The sequence below is a fragment of the Anneissia japonica genome, unplaced genomic scaffold (assembly GCF_011630105.1).
Source record: "Anneissia japonica isolate Jap-2015-1 unplaced genomic scaffold, ASM1163010v1 scaffold5330_len1712360_cov203, whole genome shotgun sequence".
Taxonomy (NCBI): Eukaryota; Metazoa; Echinodermata; class Crinoidea; order Comatulida; family Comatulidae; genus Anneissia; species Anneissia japonica.
Window position 1 is genome coordinate 1,685,742 of NW_022711894.1, and position 20,286 is coordinate 1,706,027.

Genomic DNA, 20,286 nt, shown 5'->3' on the forward strand with positions numbered 1-20,286 from the left:
TCCCCCTCCCATACCCAACCCCGGCTCAGGCCTTCGGCTATAGTTACACCCATAAATACTCAGTCCCCCCAGTCGGACATCTTAGCCCCCTCCCCCATAAATTTTAACCTAGAGCCGCCACTGGACCAAAGATCTAAGGAATATCCTAACCGAAACAAATGGAAACAACCGAAGAGACAAAAAGAAAGCAGAAGGGACCATGAAGTGCACCGTTCTCCAGCAGTTTTAGGCCCTGTCTCTTATACACATCTAGATGTGTATAAGAGACAGATTGGACTATGCATCAGTGGAGATGAAATGCTGAATGTAGGTTTCGAATTGTCTGAATTATAATCAGGCTGTCGTGTGAACTTTAATCATTCCAAATAAATACAATATTGAAATTGTGACACCTAATTCGTTCTGTTGCTTGCTGATTATTCTTTCGTTATTTATCTTGTCTCATTCAAAACATATATAGGGTGAAAACATCCTATTAAGGCAAACAAACGCAGCCCGACGCGATTCATGGTCGGGGACTCTACGACGTGACTGCCCCCCCCCCCACCCCGACGCAAACCATCGCGTCTGCGTTTAACTCACACAGACCCGTCGCGAAAACAAATCGCGTCGAGCTGCGCCCTACGACGATGTCTGAGTTGGCATATAGGCAACGGCGGCCGAACGTTTTTGAAAGGGGATGGGGGAATTTCATAAGGTTCAGTATTCGACGAAGCGAGCATCTAGGTGGGGGAGGGGCGCCAAGGGCCCCCGGTGGGGTCCAGGGGCCAAAGTTCCCTGGAAGCTACGGATTGACGAAGTTTGGTAAATTTTAGGCCCCATAAAAAAATTCTTAGTTTATCACCCTATCAAAGAATAAAAACTGATGAGGGAGGGAGGCTTTTATTTTTGCTAACCCCAACCCCATTTTAACAATGTCCGCAAGTAAATCAATGGTTAGGGGAAAATATATACGAAGTTATAAGAATGGAATTAAATTTAGATTTTAAAAAAAATTTTTTTGTTGTACCTGTAAACATAATATATTTGCAAGAAATTCTGAGCTTTTCAAGTGAAAAAAAGATTGAATAACGATCGTTCGAAGGTCCTATGTTGATTGAAAAAAAAATCAGAATTTCCCTAAAAGTGATGAGGGAAGGCCAGGGGTGATAATAAAAAAAGTTTTTATGGGGCCTTATTAGTTATTTTAAAGGCATCAATCTACTGTATATATATATGTATATGAAAATTGTTGTAATTCCCCGTGGCGGATGCTGGGGGTACTTTCACGTGATGGAGGAGGATCTATACTACAAGAAAATTTGTGATTATGGCGCCTCTAGATGGCCGGAAATTGCACTTCCAGACATACAATTTGAATATAATTTTCTTCTTATCTCCATCAAAAAAAGAACAATTTAGGGGGTAGGAAGAAGCGGGCCGGCTGATCCCCTTGAATCCGCCACTCGGTACTTTTGCAGATGGAGGATCTATAACCACCTCACACCCACCATGATGAGGTAAGAAAATATGTGACTATGGCACCTCTAGATGGCCCGGAAATTCCACTCTCAGATTTAAAATTTGAATATAATTTTCTCTTTTTAAATAATAATCTCCATTTTCAAAAAAAAAAATTTAAAAAAAATTGAACAATTTAGCCCCCGCACCTTGAATCCGCCACTGATTTCCGAACAAAGTCAAAGTCGAAATTGCTTCCACGATCCAGGGGCGGATCCAGAAATGTCCAAATGGGGGGGCCGGAAGGGGGGGGGGCGAAAGTTGGGTCAATTGAGACAACACTGTCGTAGGGCTGTCTCTTATACACATCTAGATGTGTATAAGAGACAGCCTTCAAAAAAAAAAAAAAAAAAAAAATTGAACAATTTAGCCCCCGCACCTTGAATCCGCCACTGATTTCCGAACAAAGTCAAAGTCGAAATTGCTTCCACGATCTCAATGAATTATTTATCATGAAAAGGGTGGCCTTGATATGGCTATTCACCGCCGAAACCTTCACTTTTTCCCCGATGGATAAAAATTACCCTTCATTAGCCTTATAGTAGCCAGGAAATGATACTCCAACTACTATGTGCGGGTCCAGTAAGTCGAAATAGAGGGAACGCAGGGAGGGTTTTGCTAACTATAGGCTCCCCCTTGAATCTGCCTCTGTTCAATATAGCACTTGACATGGCGTATCGATTTGTTTCACAAATGGCTAATTCCTAATTTCAAGAGAAAGATTTTATTATTCGAAAGATTTTTTTATTCAATACAGTTTTTACAACCTAAAACATATTAACTACAGTGTAATGTAAATTCTCTAATTAACCTTCAGAGAACTTTACCTTAAAAAAGGGGCCTAATTAAGTATCTTATATTACGCTAGTTTGAAGGTTTACTGTAAACAATCAGTTACACTTTCATCTTCATGGTTAGCATAAATACAGCGTTGCTCCATAAGAGTACCTACCTCCATCGTATGCCTCAATACAGAAGTCACGAATTCGGGCGATTCTATTGTATTGTCTTCATGCTCGAGGGTTGGTTACAACTAAACATGGTTTCAAGGAAACTTTACAAACGCGCGTATAAATGCGTCATCAATATTTGGTTTCTCTACTCAAAAATGGAACTTTTAATGTTCGCTAGAAAAAAAAAATAAAATAAAAAGTAATAATTGATAAGGCGCAATTACACAAGGTCTCTAAGCACCAGAAATATGCCTAATAATAATGATGGTGATAACAATAATAATAATAATAATAATAATAATAATAATAATAATAATAATAATAATAATAATAATAATAATAATAATAATAATAATAATAATAATTGTCGGCTTATATAGCGCATATCGTAGAGACCTCCGTGCGTTTACATTATTACCCCCGGTTACTGGATCAAGCACATATGGAACACACACAGGCCGTACGCAGGATTTTTATTGGGTGGATGCGAATTTTTGAGATTGGATCAAAATTGGAGGGGGGGGGGTATTGGGACAGTCCCACACAATTGTTTTAATGGTCCACATTTTAAAAACGGTCCAAATTATGCAATTTCATGCATAAAATGAGTCCACTTTATGAAAAATGGGTACAGATCTCTATTATTTAGCCTAAAATGGGTAAAGTTTTAAGAAAATGAGTACAGATTTTTTATATTTGGGTAAAATGGGTCAAAATTTCAGAAACTTGGACCACATTATTTGAAATTACGTGTAAAGTGGGTCCACCCTGATATTGTCCTGCAATGTTTGAAAATCTTGGCTACGACATTGATTGAGAGTTGATAACACCATACACAGCCCCACCATGGTTGGGGCTGACGTAGGAAAATTCATGATTATGGCACCTCTAGATGGCCGGAGATGGCACTCTCAGACTTAAATTTGAATAAATTTCTTTTCTTTTTACAAATAATTTTGACAAATTAGCGGTGGTGGTAATTTTTTAATTTTCTACCCTCGAAAATGTGGACCTTTGGTAATTTGTGGGGGTGCGTGCGCATCCGACGCACCCCCTCCCCCACCTGCGTACGGGCCTGACACACTCAGGCTCCATGGAGGAATTCCTTAATGTTGCAGCTGTAGCGCAGGATGACGTGTTTGAACCTACCAGGTACCCACTTGTACTCCTGGGTGGAGAGACACAACCGTAGATAAAGTGCCTTGCCCAAGGGCACAAGCGACTTCCAGAGTTTCGAATCCTCGAGGTTAATTGAGAGGAGTCCAAGCCACAACCGATGCGCCAATCTCTTTTACGGAGGTAAAAATGTTGTCACTGGTGCTGGGAACCAGTGGCGTAACTAAGTTGTGGGGGGGGGGCCTTGACGCAAATTGACTGCATGTCAACTAAGAATTGTACCACCGATGGGTTAGAGGAGCAGTGGTATCTCCGATTATTTTTGTTTATACTATTTGACAATAAATCTTCAGAATTTTTTTTTTTAAATTGTAATTTTTAGATGACCATAAGTATTTCTACTTCTCATGAACAAAAGAAAAGGCAACTTTCATATTTTTTGAATTGGTGATTAACCATTAAACAATCAACAATTCTTGTATAGTTTTATATAAGCCTACTTAAGCTAAATAAAATGAAATGGACGTATGTATGACCATGATAATGTAATACACATATCCGATAAACATAGCAGCCACACACTTTTTAATATATATTGGTCACTTAGAAACACTTTATTTAGCGATTTTTTTTAGTAACATAGGAACAGACATTTTCAATTAAAGATGACAAAACAGGATGGAAAAACCAAATTATATTCACACACTAAATTTTACGGGACTGTTTATCTTGATTTCATTAGTGGCGTATCCAGAATTTAAAGAAGGGGATGCTGATTAAGTGAGAGTGCACACCACGTCAGCCACTATAGTTGGCGGTGAGGTGACGAACATCTTCAGTATTTTCTACCTCTGAATGCCCCGAAATGAAAATTAATCATTCTTTTTACTTTTTGACAATTGAGTTTAAAAAAAAAACCCGAATTAATTAAATGGGTGCCCGAATGGCTGACACTGACAATTCCAAAAACTACGGTACCATATTCACCTAGGCCTCAAAATGGTTGGGGATGAGGTGAGAAAATTTCAAGGATTTTAAGCTTATTGATTCCTCAAAAACAGCACTTGAACTTGAATAGTAAAAAAATCTATGATATCCACCTGAGCCCCACATTAGTACTAGGGGGTAGATGAGTACTTTTAAGAATTTGAGACTTTTAAAGGCCTATAGATGCCCGAAAATGGCACTTAAACGTTACGAAACTACCATACATCTCGGCCCACCCACATTGTTGAGGTAAGACAATCGTAAGAATTTGAGACTTTTAGATGCCGGAAATGGCACTTTATTAGAAAAAAATCTACGAAACTTACAATCCAACACAGGGATGGTTGAGACTGAGGTGAGAAAATGTTAATACTTAAAATTTTTGTCAATTATTTATTAACACTTTGTTCAACCTCTGAAGAGGATGCATACGCCACTTTTCATAATTTCGATACTAGGCTACAAACACTTGCATCACGCTATTATATTGCGATATCTCTATGTTCCATTATAAACAAATCATTAATGAATGGATGGTTCCAAACGATTGGAAAGTCTCACTGACTAAAAAGGTATAAAGGCAACAAACAACGCCCTAACAATTATAGACCATACTCAGTGGAATTCTATGTCCAAAATCAAATTATCATATCTCAATGAATATGACCTTATAAATATTAAATATATTAATATGACGGTGAAATAATAGCCACATGCTTTATTTTTTATATTATATAGCAAAGTGTTTTGACACAATAAATCATAAAAAATTTGAAAAATATGGACACCCCCTCCAGATCCACCAATTGAGAACCTATAGTTCAAGTTCTTACGCCCCAACACAACCACCCCCACCCCCTCTAGCTCCTTATCTAAATCTGCCACTGATTTTCATCTCTTATCTAAATGATTCTTTTTTTTGGTTGCTGCCGGGGGTTTGGAGGGTGGGAGTGTCTTCTCTTCCACTCTTGGGATCCGCCACTGCATGGTGTTAAATTGACAGTCATGGTGTTAAATTGACAGTAAGTTACAAGTCCAACAACCACAATATTATACCAATAGAAAATTTCCAGTTTTTATTGAATATTTAAAAAATAATTTCTCTCCCACAACTGAACTATGGAGAAAATTATGAAAATATATAAACAAAAATATATCTGGACAATCATACAACGTATGTGCAGCCTTGGTGTTGAGTTCACACTCTAACCCAATCAGATGTACTGATAAAAAGTCAAATAGATCATTCAATTAAATTCAAATCAATATAAATTTTTCAATATAAATCATACAACGTATGTGCAGCCTTGGTAATGAGTTCTCACTCTGTGTACAGATAGAAACCCAAGTAGATCATGCAGTGTATGTCGGGGGTGCCGCCAGCGGGGGGGGGGGGGAGAGGGCCCCTGGGGGAGAGGGCTCCCCTCGGGGAGAGCTGCCCAGTCGGGGAGAAAAATCACAATTCGTCGGGAAGAAAAAAAAGCCAATCAGATGTACCGATAAAAACTCAAGTAGACCATACAACGTAGTTACCATTCGATTAGCAAAAATATTTCTTTTTTTTGACAAATAATTTTACTTTTTTCAGTCGGTTACAGACATTAGAAAACTAGTGGATATAGGTCTATGCCTACAGTAACCGATAGGTTGTTAATGTAAAATAAAGGTACAGTATAAAATTCAGTAAAAAATGTCAACAAAATTAGTATACTGTATATAAAAAATATATTGAGAACTTTTCTTTAAAAACCAGTTTTCAGCATAAATATTATAAACTGAAATTTTTTAATAAACTCAACAGAGTGCTTGCTTTTCTTGCTTTCTAATTCTAAACACAAAACTATATCTCACACACATCTTTCAGACCAAGGTGATAGGTGAGAATGTTTATTTCAGAAAAGCATTCAATAACAACATTGGCGATTCAACAGGGACCAACCCACACCCCGCCCACCCCCCTATTTTTTCAAGATTATAAAAAAATGTGGGGAGAAAGAAAATTTAAGTCGAATTAGTTTGAGAGTGTCATTTTTGCCCATCTATACGGTGTCATAATCAAGCATCTCTTACCTCACCCTCCAACCATGTTGAGGGTGAGCTGGCCTGGGCCTCTATCTGTCAAAATCCCTCTCTGAGCCCCCCTCTATTTCTAACTCCTGGATCTGCCACTGAATAATTAATAAGTACAGTAAACAACAACAGTAGCAGAATCTGAATGAGAGTTGATAATTGACTTTGTTGACTACATAGTAAATATAAGTTACAAAGTCCATGTTATTTGCTTCTTGTAGCTTTCAATATTGACGCTGACTTTAAAATGTAATGTTTATTAAATAATAATACTACAACTATTATTATTAAAACCAAAATAAATGGACTGTAAATAACAGCAGTACAGTAAACCAAATTTTTTTACACTTTGGTATTCAGTATATTTTTGAATATTATACAATTCAGAGACACTTGAATGGAAAACAATAAATATTTTTATGAATTGCATTGAGTCACATCTTTGTGGTAAAGAATAATATTGTGAAGAAAAAAGGCAACATCCTATGGTCACTCTTGATTAAATTTGTTCTGTGAACCATCATTTGTTGCTTTATTTCTCACAAGTAATTCATTAACCACTATATTTGCACAACCGGTAATAGAGGTAGAGCTGCCACAAATATCCTGATAATTGCCTTTAAGGGTAGAAGTTGAATCTACATTTACACTAGTGTTCAGAATTTCATTGTGTTTTTCGAGAGACTGATGTGAAACAGTGCATTCTGTAGTCTGACTTTGGTTCTGGTTATTAGAGCGAGATGGCAAAACTCCCAAATGCATATATGTCTTATACTCCTCACCACTTAGAATTATATTTGCTGCTGTATTCTGCAGACGTCGGCTTGTTGTATTTTCTGAAAGAGTTGTGGCATTAGTAGCAACAACAGGACTTGGAGAAGGTAATACCAAAGATGGTGCAGTTTTAACACTTGACAGATTAGATGGATTATTAGTCACAGCAGGTGGCTTTTGAGTCATCAATGTTGATCCCAAGGCAGAACCATTCAACTGTGGCTTATTTACCATAGAAATTGCAGCTTTAGGTGTCGGGGTCTTTAAAGATAAAGGAGTGCTTTGATTGCTCAAGAGACTTGAAGAAAGAATGTTTTTTTTAACTGGTGCTTTCTGTTGGACTAAATTCAATGCTCGTAAAGTTCCATCTGCCATTTTGACAAGGCAGATCTTTCCTTGATTTGTTGCAACAATCTGTTGATGAACAACTTTAGTATTGGCAACAGTGGTTGGTAACTTGAAAGCATTTGGTGAAATGCTGGACTGACTTTTGGTGAACATAACAGCATTCTCTGTGCTGGGTGTAGCATCACCACTACCAGGACTTCCAGATGTTTTTAAAACAATCAAATTTCTTTGGGCAGTGTTTTGAGGGTTGGCATTAACTTGTTGGTTAATCAATGTGGCATTACTGTGCTTCAATTTTGACTGCTGTTGAAGCTTCTGCAAATAATCCAAGGAGACTACAACCTCCTGGTTGGCTTTGTTCATGTTTGAAGTGCTTGTTGCATGATTTTGTATCTTAAGTAGATTACCATCACCTATTGTTTTCACCCCGGATGATGGAATCGATGTGCATATTGCATTAGGTATGAATACAGCTCCTTTTGATTCATTTGGAAGCTGTTGGACCTTCTTCACAAGTTCCACATAACCAGCGGAATTACTGTTAGGTTTTTTCTGGAGTAGCTTGGCTGCTTGGCTGATTAACTCTGAACTAAGGAGGGGCCGTACATTGGTCTTTAATCCTGAAGGTTGTGTCATGTTTGCCACAGTAGAAACCTTAGTAATGTGTTTAACATTTGATTGAGAGACTTCAACCTGTGATGTACTAAGTGTTGGTGCTTTGGAAGTAGCCTGTTGCAGTAAGATAAGCTGTTGCAACCACTGCTGTGCTAACATATTTTCTTTTTTTTTCTTTGCTTCATTAACCTTGTTTTCTTTAATCTGTGCTTCTGTTAGTTGCAACTTCTCTTTTGATGGAGTACATATCCTCTCTGCTGGTGTGACTTGACCACTAGTACTATGAAGTATATTTAGACTCGTACCGACAGATGGGCTGCTTGATGTGCTGCACAATGTTGGAATGTTTTTAACAGCTGACAGTTTTGACATCAGGATTTCTTTCTGAGCACCTTCGCCAGGTTCTCTGGACATAGTTGGTAAATCTTGAGTTTGCCTTGCTTTTTTTTGACTGTCTATTGTTGTTTGTAACAAAAACACAGGTGGCTGTCCAAATGTAGGTTGTTTTGACACAGATGGCACCCCAAATGCTTCTGGTGGAATACTCAATAGACCTGATTTTGGAATAGGTAATTTTTTAGTACCTCCAATTGCATCATGATTTATTTCCTGAGATGAGAGTGTTGTTTTTAGTTTCTGGTCCCTTTGACCTGATAATTTATGTGTCTGTTGAAGTAAATATTTCAACACTACCTCTTTTTGCCTCTGAGGATCATTCTGAATCTCCTTCCAAACTGCATCATCAACAACTATTGTACATTCTGGCAGAGCTGCTAATTGTGTTTTAACAAGATTTTTCTCTGATTGAGTCTTCTCTGGAATGCTCATTGTTGAATTCATGGAATGATTTCCTTGTGGTTGATCGCATGCAGCAGCAATTTGTTGCTGCAAAGTTTGATGAATATTATTTAAGGTGACAGATGTCAGTGATCTTTGACTTGCTGCAAGATTTCCAACAGGGAATGAACCTAGTATTGGATTTTCAGGATTATATGTCGTAATGTTAACTGGACTCAAACATTTCTTTTTTGCTTCAGTATGATCCTCATTACCACCTAGTTTGGCTTTTTTTTTAGCTTCAATTAACTTCCTTTTTTTGGATATTTTTTGCGCTCTAGTACTAATACCTAAAAATGGTTCAATGGTCTCCATTGCTTCTTCCTCATCAACTGGTTTCTCTTCTTGCTCCTCTTCATTTTTATTTTCTTCCTCTTTGTCATCTGATTCGCTGCTGTCTGAATCAGATGTAGAAGATGATCCTGATGATGATTCACACTCCCAACTATCGCTCTCCTAAAAAAAATTAGAAGAAAAACTTAAAGGTACCGAACACAAGCAAATCACTGAATAAAGGAAAAATGTCAGTCATGGTCAAAATATAGCTTTCTTGTTCTTGGAAAAATGTGGGAAAACACCCTTACTTTTTTTGTTTGTGACTTACTGTATATACAGTAGCACAAAACATCATTTGATTCCACCAATTTTTCTCTGTGGAGAAACAATGTGTCCATTTTTCTTGCAGTGCTATGCTGAATAGATTTTGTTAGTCCACTTTTTTGCCGCACATGCCCACTGCTTTGTCAGTACATATGCAAGTAAATATTGGTATCATTAAATATCTTGGGTAGTTGTTTTTGTTATTTTTAAATAATAATAATAATAAATTTTTTTTTTATTAGTCCTCATTCAAATTGGAAATCGAAAATCAGAAATTTGGGCTGGGCCATGGGTACCTGCGACAGCCGCAGTGCAGAGCCACCCAACATAACTACAGCATATAACGGACATTGTCCATAAGCCGCCTAACTCTCAATTATGAGGGCTATTCTAGGATTCGAGCGATCATACTCAAATTGAAACTCAACATTGGCTGGGTTTGGACCGGGGTCTTCAGCAAAAGAAGCAGTCAACAGCAGCTGAGATCACTACACATAAGGTGGTCTTGAAGACTGAAGTATTAAAGCCCAGTATTTGTTTCTCTTCACCAAGGAGTATGGTTAGCTGGTAGGATATGAATATGTTAATGGGAATACTCTTGTCTAGAGTAGCAATACTCCCTGAAAATGAAGGAGATACATACTGTATGGTGCATGGCAGTTGATGTCCAATGTAAAATACCCAAGAGTAATATTCAAAGTGCTGGTAAAATCTAGGAAATATGGCAGTATATTATACAGTATAAGAATTCACTATTATTTATGAACTTACATCTTGGCTATCTTGGAAGTTATTAAATTCCTTCCGGAGACGTTCTTTAACTCTAACAACAGCATTACAGAGTTTTGATTCATGGGGGGCCAATTCCATCAGTAAACGGGTGAGAGTTTCATGAAGTTCGACTTCAGATTCTGTGCGTGCTGGAGGTTTGATGATCTGCAAGATAATCATTTCCTTGTATTACTTGACAGTTATATTATAAAGTATCTACTAAATATCAAAACCACTAAGGAGAATAGAAGTTCTGTTGTTCATCATTTTAAATGTCCAGGTTGTAATAGTAGGGAGCCTTCGATTGCACGATGACAGTAGGACGTAGAACGTAATGACGTCGCTAGAAGTCATCTGCACATGCAAGAACGTTAAGGTCACCTCGTCGAGTAGATTCTGGAACGCAATTTGGCCAAATCTATGTATGCAGAGAACGTAGAACGCCAGGTAGGACAGTCACGCATGAGTAATTCCGATCTAGCGTCACGTCGTCACACAAATCAAAAACTCCCTATTGATTATATTGGTAAGACAGATAGATGCAGTATTAATAACTGGACGATATGATAGTGTTATATTTGATCATGTACAAAATTGTGAGGCATTCCATGTTTTAGGCTTACTGTAATGCTTCTGTAATGCAAGTAATAAATTAGGTTTAATATTTTATAATGCAGTACTAACATTATTGACATTTCCCCAAAACTGGTTTATCCTATTGTTTAAAGAAGCGTTTGCTATACGTAGCCTACAGTACACCTACTGGCGTGTACTGTATATAATACTTGGAGTATGTATTATACATATTATTTGAGGTAATGATGTTTTATATGTGCATTTTGGTGCAGTGGAAATGGTTTGGTTTCCCTACCTCGAGGTCGGGGTTTCAATCCTTTGCTGTGCATTTCGCTTTTGTCCTTGAGCAAAGCACTTTATCTACACTACTTCAGACTACCCAGCTATATCAATAGATAATAGTAAATTGCTGCGAGTAACCGGCAGTGAACCAGCATCCCACCCAGGGGGAAGTACAGTATTACTCTCTCATCCGCTATACAAACTGGGGATAAGCTCCATGTACAAGTTAAAAAATGCAGTTCACTCTTCGGAAGAGAAGGGGATTGTCTCCCAGTGTACTGCCCAATTCACCACCAGAAGGATCCCACTGGAAATCTTAGGACTTTCGTGGGTTATCCTTGGTGTGTATCACACCAGAGAAATCCAACCCAATCCAATCCATATATTTTTTTTTAACTATTTAATGCTATAAACTAAATTTTTGATAGATTTGATATTTTTATTAATCTTATTTTTTATTGAGTTATTAAATGCATTGTTTCTTTTCATTGTACATAAATTACCGATTGATGATTCATATATTATTAATTGTATAGTACTCTATCTTTTTATATTTCTGTATAGCTTTGTGTTTTTTTTACACGAGAGCCCCATGGTCATCAGCATACCACTGCTTTGGGTCACCCCTGTAAATAAATTTGAATATAAAAGACTATGATTGAATGTATCTAAACTACTAATATCTCAGTTCAATGGATACCGACAGGAATAAAACCATATTTTTTTTAGATTATACAAGTACAGTATAAAAATATTTATTCAACTAAAATTGTGTACTGTCTTATACATCTTTTACACTGCAAGCAAAATTCCGGAGGTAACCCGGGATTTTCCAATACCCGGGTTAAAACCTCCCGAGTTGTGGTTAGTGTAAACGTCAAAAGTCCTACTCGGGTTGCCAAACATTCTGGGAGGGACGTGCGGGACGCATTCAGCGTAGGACAACCCGGGTGCATTCCGGAGTCGCCAGTGTAAACAGCACCGAATTTGATTCCGGAATTAGGCCTTACCTGGTGCCTACCGCAGCTGTGGTCAGGTAGGCCTAAACTTTGCCTACAACGGGCCTAGACACTTGTCAAATTAAATCCTCTACGCTCCGATATAGACTTGATATCAAAACTGTTGATTTAATTCGCATAATTTAAAAACAATCTGCAGGTACATTGCTTTAATAATTGACAATAACTGTGGCTTCGTGACGATGAGGAACTCGAGCGAAGTGATGATCACCATCGCAACAAAAACTGAGGGCGGTATTTGAACCCGAGTTCGTTGCCAGTGTAAAATGGGAGCAACTCGGGATCAACCCGGACTTTTTCGTTCGATGTAAATGGGAAATGCACCCTGGATTACTCCGGAAGTAACCCGGGTCGATTTGCCTTTGGCAGTGTAAAAGGGGTATTAGTAAATTCAAATCAAATACATATACTGTACAGTAGACATTTTCAAAAACACATTATCAAGTATTCCCAGAGATTAAAACAAGCAATTTATAACGTTGCAAAAGTGTGCAAGAAATTCACATGATACAATATTGCACATTATAAAGTCAATAAAACTTCAAAACAACTCTTTCATCCAATAACCCTTATCCTGTATCGTCCAAAACTGAAGACAGGAATGCCTACACAGTTGTTGCTATATTACATACCTTTTTTCTTCTACCCTTGGTGACCTCAACTGGTTCACGCTCTGCAAATTCTTCCACTAAAGACTTAAGTGAATCAATACTGTCACAAACTAACGTAAAAGCTGCTCTATCTGGTTCCACATTAGGCAATATCAGCTTTGGTTTCACATGTTCTTCTTTAGAATTTGACTCTATGTTTTCTAAGCAATTTTCATCTTTTTCATTTTCTCTGCTCTTGACCTTCTCCTCCCTCATCCAGTCCACCATTCTTGATTCCTTATTAATTTTTCCCTCCTTTTCATGTCCTTTTTCTATCACACCAGAATCCTTATCATTATCTTCGTCTTTGAATTTCATATCAAATTTACTGGACTCATTCGCTGGTGTTTTAGGTTCTTTCAGATTTGTATTTGATACAAGATTTTCTGTTTTTATATCGATTTGTCCATTAAGTTTTTGATTTTCCATCATTTTTCTTATTGCAGGTTTGTCATCATATTTAAGATCTTCTGTTAAAGAGCCTGATGGTTGTACTGAGTTTGAATTATTATGATTTTTGTCCTCATTGTTTATATTAGATTTCGATTCTACCTGGTCAGCAGGAATATCTGTTGATTCTTCTCTTGAACTGAGATCAGACACCTCTAACTTACATCCCATTTTAACACAATTTTCCTGTTCAATGTTCTCTTTATTTTTTATATGATCGTCTTCTGAACTGAGTTTCAAATTATCACTTTGGGATTTTGAATTGGACAGGTTATTTAAGTGATTACAATTGGAGACTGTACTTTGAACACTGACAGTACTTAATTCCTGGGAAGACTTGCTGGTTCTGGTACTTCTTCTCCCACCACGAACTAAACTGTTTATTGTTGGGGTCAATTTCTGAAAAGTTTTTTTTAAATAAAAAAATTATTAACATTAAACCAAAATATACAAAAATATAATTTAAAAATTAATATGACAACAGTTTCAAAGTTAAAACAAGTCCAGTAGAAATGTAACTTGGGTGCTTATGATGCTAGCTTTCTAATCCTGTTGTCCTGGGTTAAAATCCTTCCACAGCAGAATTTTTTTCCCAAGCTTCATAAAGAGAGTTTATAGATCACCACTTCCATTTTGTAAGTTGCAAGTCACTCACTGTAGGATGAGAATGGAATTTTAAAAATACAGGTTTGCTAAAAAAAATAAATAAATAAGAAAGCTATACCTGTCGTAGATTACTTGGCCTTTTTCTTGGTTCTGGAGTTAGTTCAACATCTTTATCCTTGTCTTTGTTCTGTTTTCCATTTGAGGTGAAGCATTCTTCACTTTCACTATCCATCTTAAATAATAATTTCCTAAATATTACTGATTATTTATAAACATGTTTTACTAAAGCACAATAAATATTTAATAATATAACAATAAAAAAAAATAATATTAATAATAAATGAAAACAATAATGACACATGCAAAATGCACAGCAAGATGTTTAAACCCCAAACCTTACAGCTGACAGCCAAAATTGCAAATAGTGTGCTTCACAGCTTTAACACCAGATACACTGTATGATCTCATAGCCACCTATAATCTGCTGACATGTGACCTTTCCAATCACAGCTGTCACATGGCAATGTAAAGGCTAACAATTATCTTGTAGAATGAAGCTGTCATAATAAATAGATAGACAACTCAAATGAATACCAGCTCTATACAATTTAATATTATTACTTAAAATGAAATGTTCACATCATCATAATCAACCATTGTTAGAAAACAGAATTTGGTAGTTTTCTTACCTTGACTGGTTCGTCTGGCTCGTCAACTTCAATATACCTGAGTTCTGGCTCTGGAAAAGGCGCTTGTTTATATATCCTGAGATCGTAGCCACAGAATTGTGGAAAATGTACATAAGTATTGCCATCTGAATCCTCTCCAAGCACGATTGCACGTTGATCCATAATTGGTTGTAGATCTAAACATTGTCTTAAAGGGAACTGCATCTCCTATATAAAAAAAAAACACTTCAAATTATTTTAACTATATTGCTTGTACAACCGTTGAATCCAACGACGCTCTCTGTGAGTGTAATGCATTGAACGACGTTTGTACAACCGTCGAATCCAACGACGCTCTCTGTGAGTGTAATGCATTGAACGACGTTTGTACAACCGTCGAATCCAACGACGCTCTCTGTGAGTGTAATGCATTGAACGACGTTTGTACAACCGTCGAATCCAACGACGCTCTCTGTGAGTGTAATGCATTGAACGACGTTTGTACAACCGTCGAATCCAACGACGCTCTCTGTGAGTGTAATGCATTGAACGACGTTTGTACAACCGTCGAATCCAACGACGCTCTCTGTGAGTGTAATGCATTGAACGACGTTTGTACAACCGTCGAATCCAACGACGCTCTCTGTGAGTGTAATGCATTGAACGACGTTTGTACAACCGTCGAATCCAACGACGCTCTCTGTGAGTGTAATGCATTGAACGACGTTTGTACAACCGTCGAATCCAACGACGCTCTCTGTGAGTGTAATGCATTGAACGACGTTTGTACAACCGTCGAATCCAACGACGCTCTCTGTGAGTGTAATGCATTGAACGACGTTTGTACAACCGTCGAATCCAACGACGCTCTCTGTGAGTGTAATGCATTGAACGACGTTTGTACAACCGTCGAATCCAACGACGCTCTCTGTGAGTGTAATGCATTGAACGACGTTTGTACAACCGTCGAATCCAACGACGCTCTCTGTGAGTGTAATGCATTGAACGACGTTTGTACAACCGTCGAATCCAACGACGCTCTCTGTGAGTGCTATGCATTGAACAACGGTTGTACAACTGTCGAATCCAACGACGCTCTCTGTGAGTGCAATGTATTGACTTACCCACTGTGTGTCCTGCCAGCTCTCGACAACCTGGTACCACTTTTGCACTTTTTCTTTTAGCTTTCTTTGCCAGACTTTATAGGGCATTGCCATCCCCATGTTCTTACTTATTTCCCTATCATAAATATTGGTAGAAAGATGTAAGTTGAATATAAATTGTGCACTAAAATAGTGTCTCTCCAATCAAGAACTCTTAACTATACCAGGATAGGAAGCTTGCTGATCTCGCACTGCAGAACTGATATTGAGTTTGGTGTCTTTAGGTTAAGTTCTGCACATGCTCAGAAGTACACAAGGAAAGTATGATGGGATAAATCGTATCTCTCCTGTGTTAAACAAGGTGGGTCTTAAAAATTATAGCATATTAGCACTTGTGAGCAATATATTTTCATTTTATATAAGTAAGTAGTAAATATATGGATTATTTTAAAGCACTGGATAATTCTAGATGTTTCATGCTCTCTTTTGCATACTTTATACACCGAAAACACTTTGGGATGTGTGGCAGATGTCCTGTGAGCTTCCTACACCATCTTCAACAGTAGGCCTATATTACATCAATTTATAATCCACTTAATGAAAATGTTTTCTTTATTTAAGTTCAAATGCGAGATTAGTGAGCTTCCTATACTGGTACAGTTTAAAAATCTAAGGCAATATAATGAGACCACAAATATTTTGTCGAGTTCCCAAGCACAGCAAGATTTGGAAATCAAGGTCGGCCAGTCAGTCAGTCAACCAGCAGTTCCAGTCATCACTAACAATGTCATTTAAATGGCATACGTATTACTTAATTAGGGAAATATATGTTTCAGCAAACACCAATATTACCTTTTTCTTTGTGTTGGTGAACTGAGCAAACAGGTAAAAACCTGAGCAAGTAATTTACTTTCCCGAGGCATCAAGAAGCATCTCTCCAGTTCGAAGTAAGATATCTCATTTAAGGCAAGAGTTTCTTGGAATAACAATAGGAATTGACCAATAGCAGGAATCTATCAGAAGAAAGATTTAAAATCATCATCCATTTACTGTATAAATCTTTTATTATCTATATAACTGGCTTTAATGTAAATGTTATAATAAGGATAACAATTTTTTTTAATTGATTTTTTTTAAGTAGTTGTGTTAGAGTAGTAGTTGTATACCTAGAGTTTCATACAGTATCATCAAAGCACACATTGACAATAGTTGCTCACAAAGACCTTTCATTTCCACAGGAATTTCAGGGTGATTTGCATTATATATAAATATAATAATATATTTATCATAAAAAGAATAATTTCTGTATCATAAAAAATGAGTTCAAACTGCTTAACTTACTTCCCACATTGCATTTAAATGGTCCTGGTTTGGTTGCTGAAGCAAGTCCCTCTCCCACTCATCTAATTCTTTACGGTATTGCAGTAATTCTTCTTGTCTCTCCTGCTGCTGCCTCTTCTTCTCTTCTGCCTGAGCAAGTAGGATTTCAGACTGTATACAGTTGGAAAGTGGAGTTGTGGCTCCACCTGAATGTAATCTTCCACCTGCCCGTCGACGCCCTGTAGTGAGTAACATAATGTACCATGTCTTTTACGAGGTAATTAACTTCTTTGATCTTCTATTTGATACTTCTGAGTCAATAAAGTCAACATAAACAGTACTGAACGAACTGTATCTCTATATTAGTACATATACTGAAAATTAAAATTAATACTCATTGTACATACCAGTAAGTGAGGTAGTTGCTGTGACAGGAGGTTCACCATATTTTCCATCAGATGTCACATATAAGGTTGTCTGGACTTGAAGGAGTCTGTAAAAAACATTCATTGATTTCACAAAACTAAATATGATATTAAAAAAAGCATGGACAACTGAACAAATGGTAACATAATGTAGTAATTAAAACTATAGAGGGCTCACAAAAAGTTACAGTATGACCCTTGCATTGTGTATAATGCGTACCTTGGTAGTAGCGACAATTTTGTCTCAAGAACCTGCTCAATTTTCATGGCTTGTTTAGAGACATAATGATCAAGACCGTTATAACGATAACAGTTCTCCAACATAAGTCGAATGTCACGGATCACCTGAGTGATGTTTGAATATTCTTCATTATTAAATTTGTCTTCAACTGCAAAGGAAATCAAAATAAAATGGCAGAATGTTTAAAAAGAATTAATTTTTTTAAATGTTTTGAAATTTAAAAAAAACAAACTTATAATTACTTAAACTAAATTAACAAGAGCGACCGTTCACCGGTCTGCGCGTTGAACTGAGGTTACCTCTAATCAGCGTTTAACGATTCGTGTATGCACCATTCAGACGAGGCTTTTTGTTGACACTATTAAAACATGTTTAAATCATGGACGAAATATCCTCCATGATTACAGTACAGAACACAGTGCCATAAGCTATTACAGTATATTGGGTTTTTGGAAAAGGTTCATAAAAAAAATAAATTGAAAAAAATAAAATAAAATAACATGTCTCAAAATTGGAAAAAAAAAACTTAATACCAAGACGCGACAATGAACATTTGTTGGAAATTGCCTATAGTTTATGTGTATAAAATTTCCTGCACGTCCGTTCAAAAACTGGCGACGCTGGACACTTTTAAAGTTCTGGTAACAAACAGCAACAACAAGAGCAGCAGTGAGGTTCTGGGGTCCACCTTATGCAGACCCAAAAACGAAACATTTACAGTAATTAGTATTTTCATGAAATTCTAAAATACAAAGTACAGTATTTTATAATCAGGCAATTAATGCACTAAATTCTGGGGAAACATTTTATTACAAAACTGTGAGATACTGTAGCTGACTGTTACCTTATACTGTGACTAGGTAAAGTTACTGCAGGAATCAATTAAAACAATGGTTTTATTAATATTATACTACTATTGACACTTACTTTTACTCAACCACATTGGTTCTTTAATACGATCATGATAATCCCAGAGATTTAGCGCTTCCACATCAACCTCATCCATAAAGGCATAGTTCGCTCTGTCGGACATGATTTGCATCACTATCCTATGAGCTGCCTTTAAATCAGGATTTGATATCAATATTTTTTTGACAACCCTCTGAGGCTCTTTGGTTAAAGGTCTGCTTACTGGAGTTTTCTTTTCAGATGGTTCAATTGGAGCAGGTTTTGTGTGCATTCCATCATTATCTGACTGGGAATTTGAGAGTTTCTGGTCTGTGATGACATAGTCTTCTATTGAATTGCTGTTACTGGAGTGGTCAGACTTCAAATCATCTTTGACATCATGGATATTGGTAGAAGATCTAGAAGCTTTATTGCTTGTATACTGTTCATCATTCGTTAATGTTCTTAACATGCTCTTAATAAAAATTGTCTTATCAGAGACATCCTCATAATGGTGTCCACTTGAACATGGAAAACTTCTGCCAAGTTCTGCTCGTTCTTCCATCATTTAATGTGTGAAGAAATTCACAAAATTACATCACAAAGTTCTACAAACAACATAAAAGAATAGAATGGTTATATGCAACATTTTTGCCAACAAATATGAAATCTATCAGCTATCAACATTGACCCTTTAGCTTTATTGAGTATAACTTCAATTTTGTATCTCACTTTGTCACTTGAACTTGAGAATGTCTGCAAGAAGGAGTCAAAATGTTGTTCCTTTTTTATTTTTCTACAATAATGAAATATGAATTGTCAGCGAAATTTGAAACTACTACTATACTACTACTACTATAAAAGTCATGGTATAATAAGAAAAATAAAATTAATTATATTGTCATGATTGGGATTTAACATAATGTTCAGTGCTGAAGGTGTTTACTAAATTAATATACTGTATTACTTGTCAACCAGTAAAATCTAGGGGTATTATTAATATTAAAAGAATAACTAATAAAAGAAACAAAATGAATCTTTCTTATTTCCACTTCCACTTCTTCCTTGGGCTAGCCAAAATTACTTTTCAGATCGAAATATTTTCCACAGAAAAATTATTGCTTTTTGTAAAATACTATTTTTTTCACACAGCTCAAAAATTTATGCTGTGAATACCTGATTTGAAACTAGGAAATTATTTTGCATAAATAAAATTAAAAGTACCTCTACCTTACCTACAGTATTGGATTGGATTGGATTTATTCGGTGTAAACACCAAGGATAGCCCACGAAAGTCTAAAAGAAGACTTATTTCCAGCGGGATCTTTCTGGTGACCGAAAGGTCCACTGATTAATCTCAGATAAGAAAGTATAATACATACTCCAAGTATTGAAATACACGCCATCGTGTTGGGATTCAATATTTCGACATTAATTATGTCATCATCAGGAATGACATAATTAATGATGATGACATAATTAATGTC

General features: G+C 36.7%; 2 protein-coding genes across 2 annotated transcripts in view; both read right to left on the reverse strand.

Annotated features, from left to right (window-relative positions):
- Positions 1 to 6,264: 6,264 nt before the first annotated feature.
- On the reverse strand, positions 6,265 to 15,044 carry LOC117107610 (uncharacterized protein KIAA2026-like). The gene is made up of 5 exons (XM_033249312.1): positions 14,844 to 15,044; positions 14,273 to 14,386; positions 13,081 to 13,947; positions 10,572 to 10,736; positions 6,265 to 9,656 (listed from the first exon to the last, which is right to left on the reverse strand). The coding sequence occupies exons 1-5, from the start codon at positions 15,003 to 15,005 to the stop codon at positions 7,116 to 7,118; spliced, it is 3,849 nt and encodes a 1,282-aa protein (XP_033105203.1). The 5' UTR covers positions 15,006 to 15,044; the 3' UTR covers positions 6,265 to 7,115.
- A 26-nt stretch (positions 15,045 to 15,070) lies between these two features.
- Positions 15,071 to 20,286, reverse strand: part of LOC117107636 — a 6,797-nt gene continuing 1,581 nt past the window's right edge. The window contains exons 2-8 of the mRNA XM_033249344.1: positions 19,500 to 19,555; positions 18,839 to 19,409; positions 17,891 to 18,059; positions 17,653 to 17,738; positions 17,267 to 17,484; positions 16,778 to 16,938; positions 15,071 to 16,061 (exon numbers count right to left, since the gene is read on the reverse strand). Coding sequence (XP_033105235.1) covers positions 15,071 to 16,061; positions 16,778 to 16,938; positions 17,267 to 17,484; positions 17,653 to 17,738; positions 17,891 to 18,059; positions 18,839 to 19,367 — 2,154 coding nt within the window. The 5' untranslated portion in view covers positions 19,368 to 19,409; positions 19,500 to 19,555. The remainder of the gene's footprint in view (positions 16,062 to 16,777; positions 16,939 to 17,266; positions 17,485 to 17,652; positions 17,739 to 17,890; positions 18,060 to 18,838; positions 19,410 to 19,499; positions 19,556 to 20,286) is intronic.

Excerpts from the sequence above, each read along its gene's own strand:
- LOC117107610 (XM_033249312.1), bottom strand. The coding sequence starts at position 15,005 with ATGGATCAACGTGCAATCGTGCTTGGAGAGGATTCAGATGGCAATACT. Across the intron at positions 14,387-14,843 it reads AGCCAGACGAACCAGTCAAG|ATGGATAGTGAAAGTGAAGA; the intron begins GTAAGAAAACTA and ends TTATTATTTAAG. Across the intron at positions 9,657-10,571 it reads ACTTCCAAGATAGCCAAGAT|GAGAGCGATAGTTGGGAGTG; the intron begins GTAAGTTCATAA and ends AATTTTTTTTAG.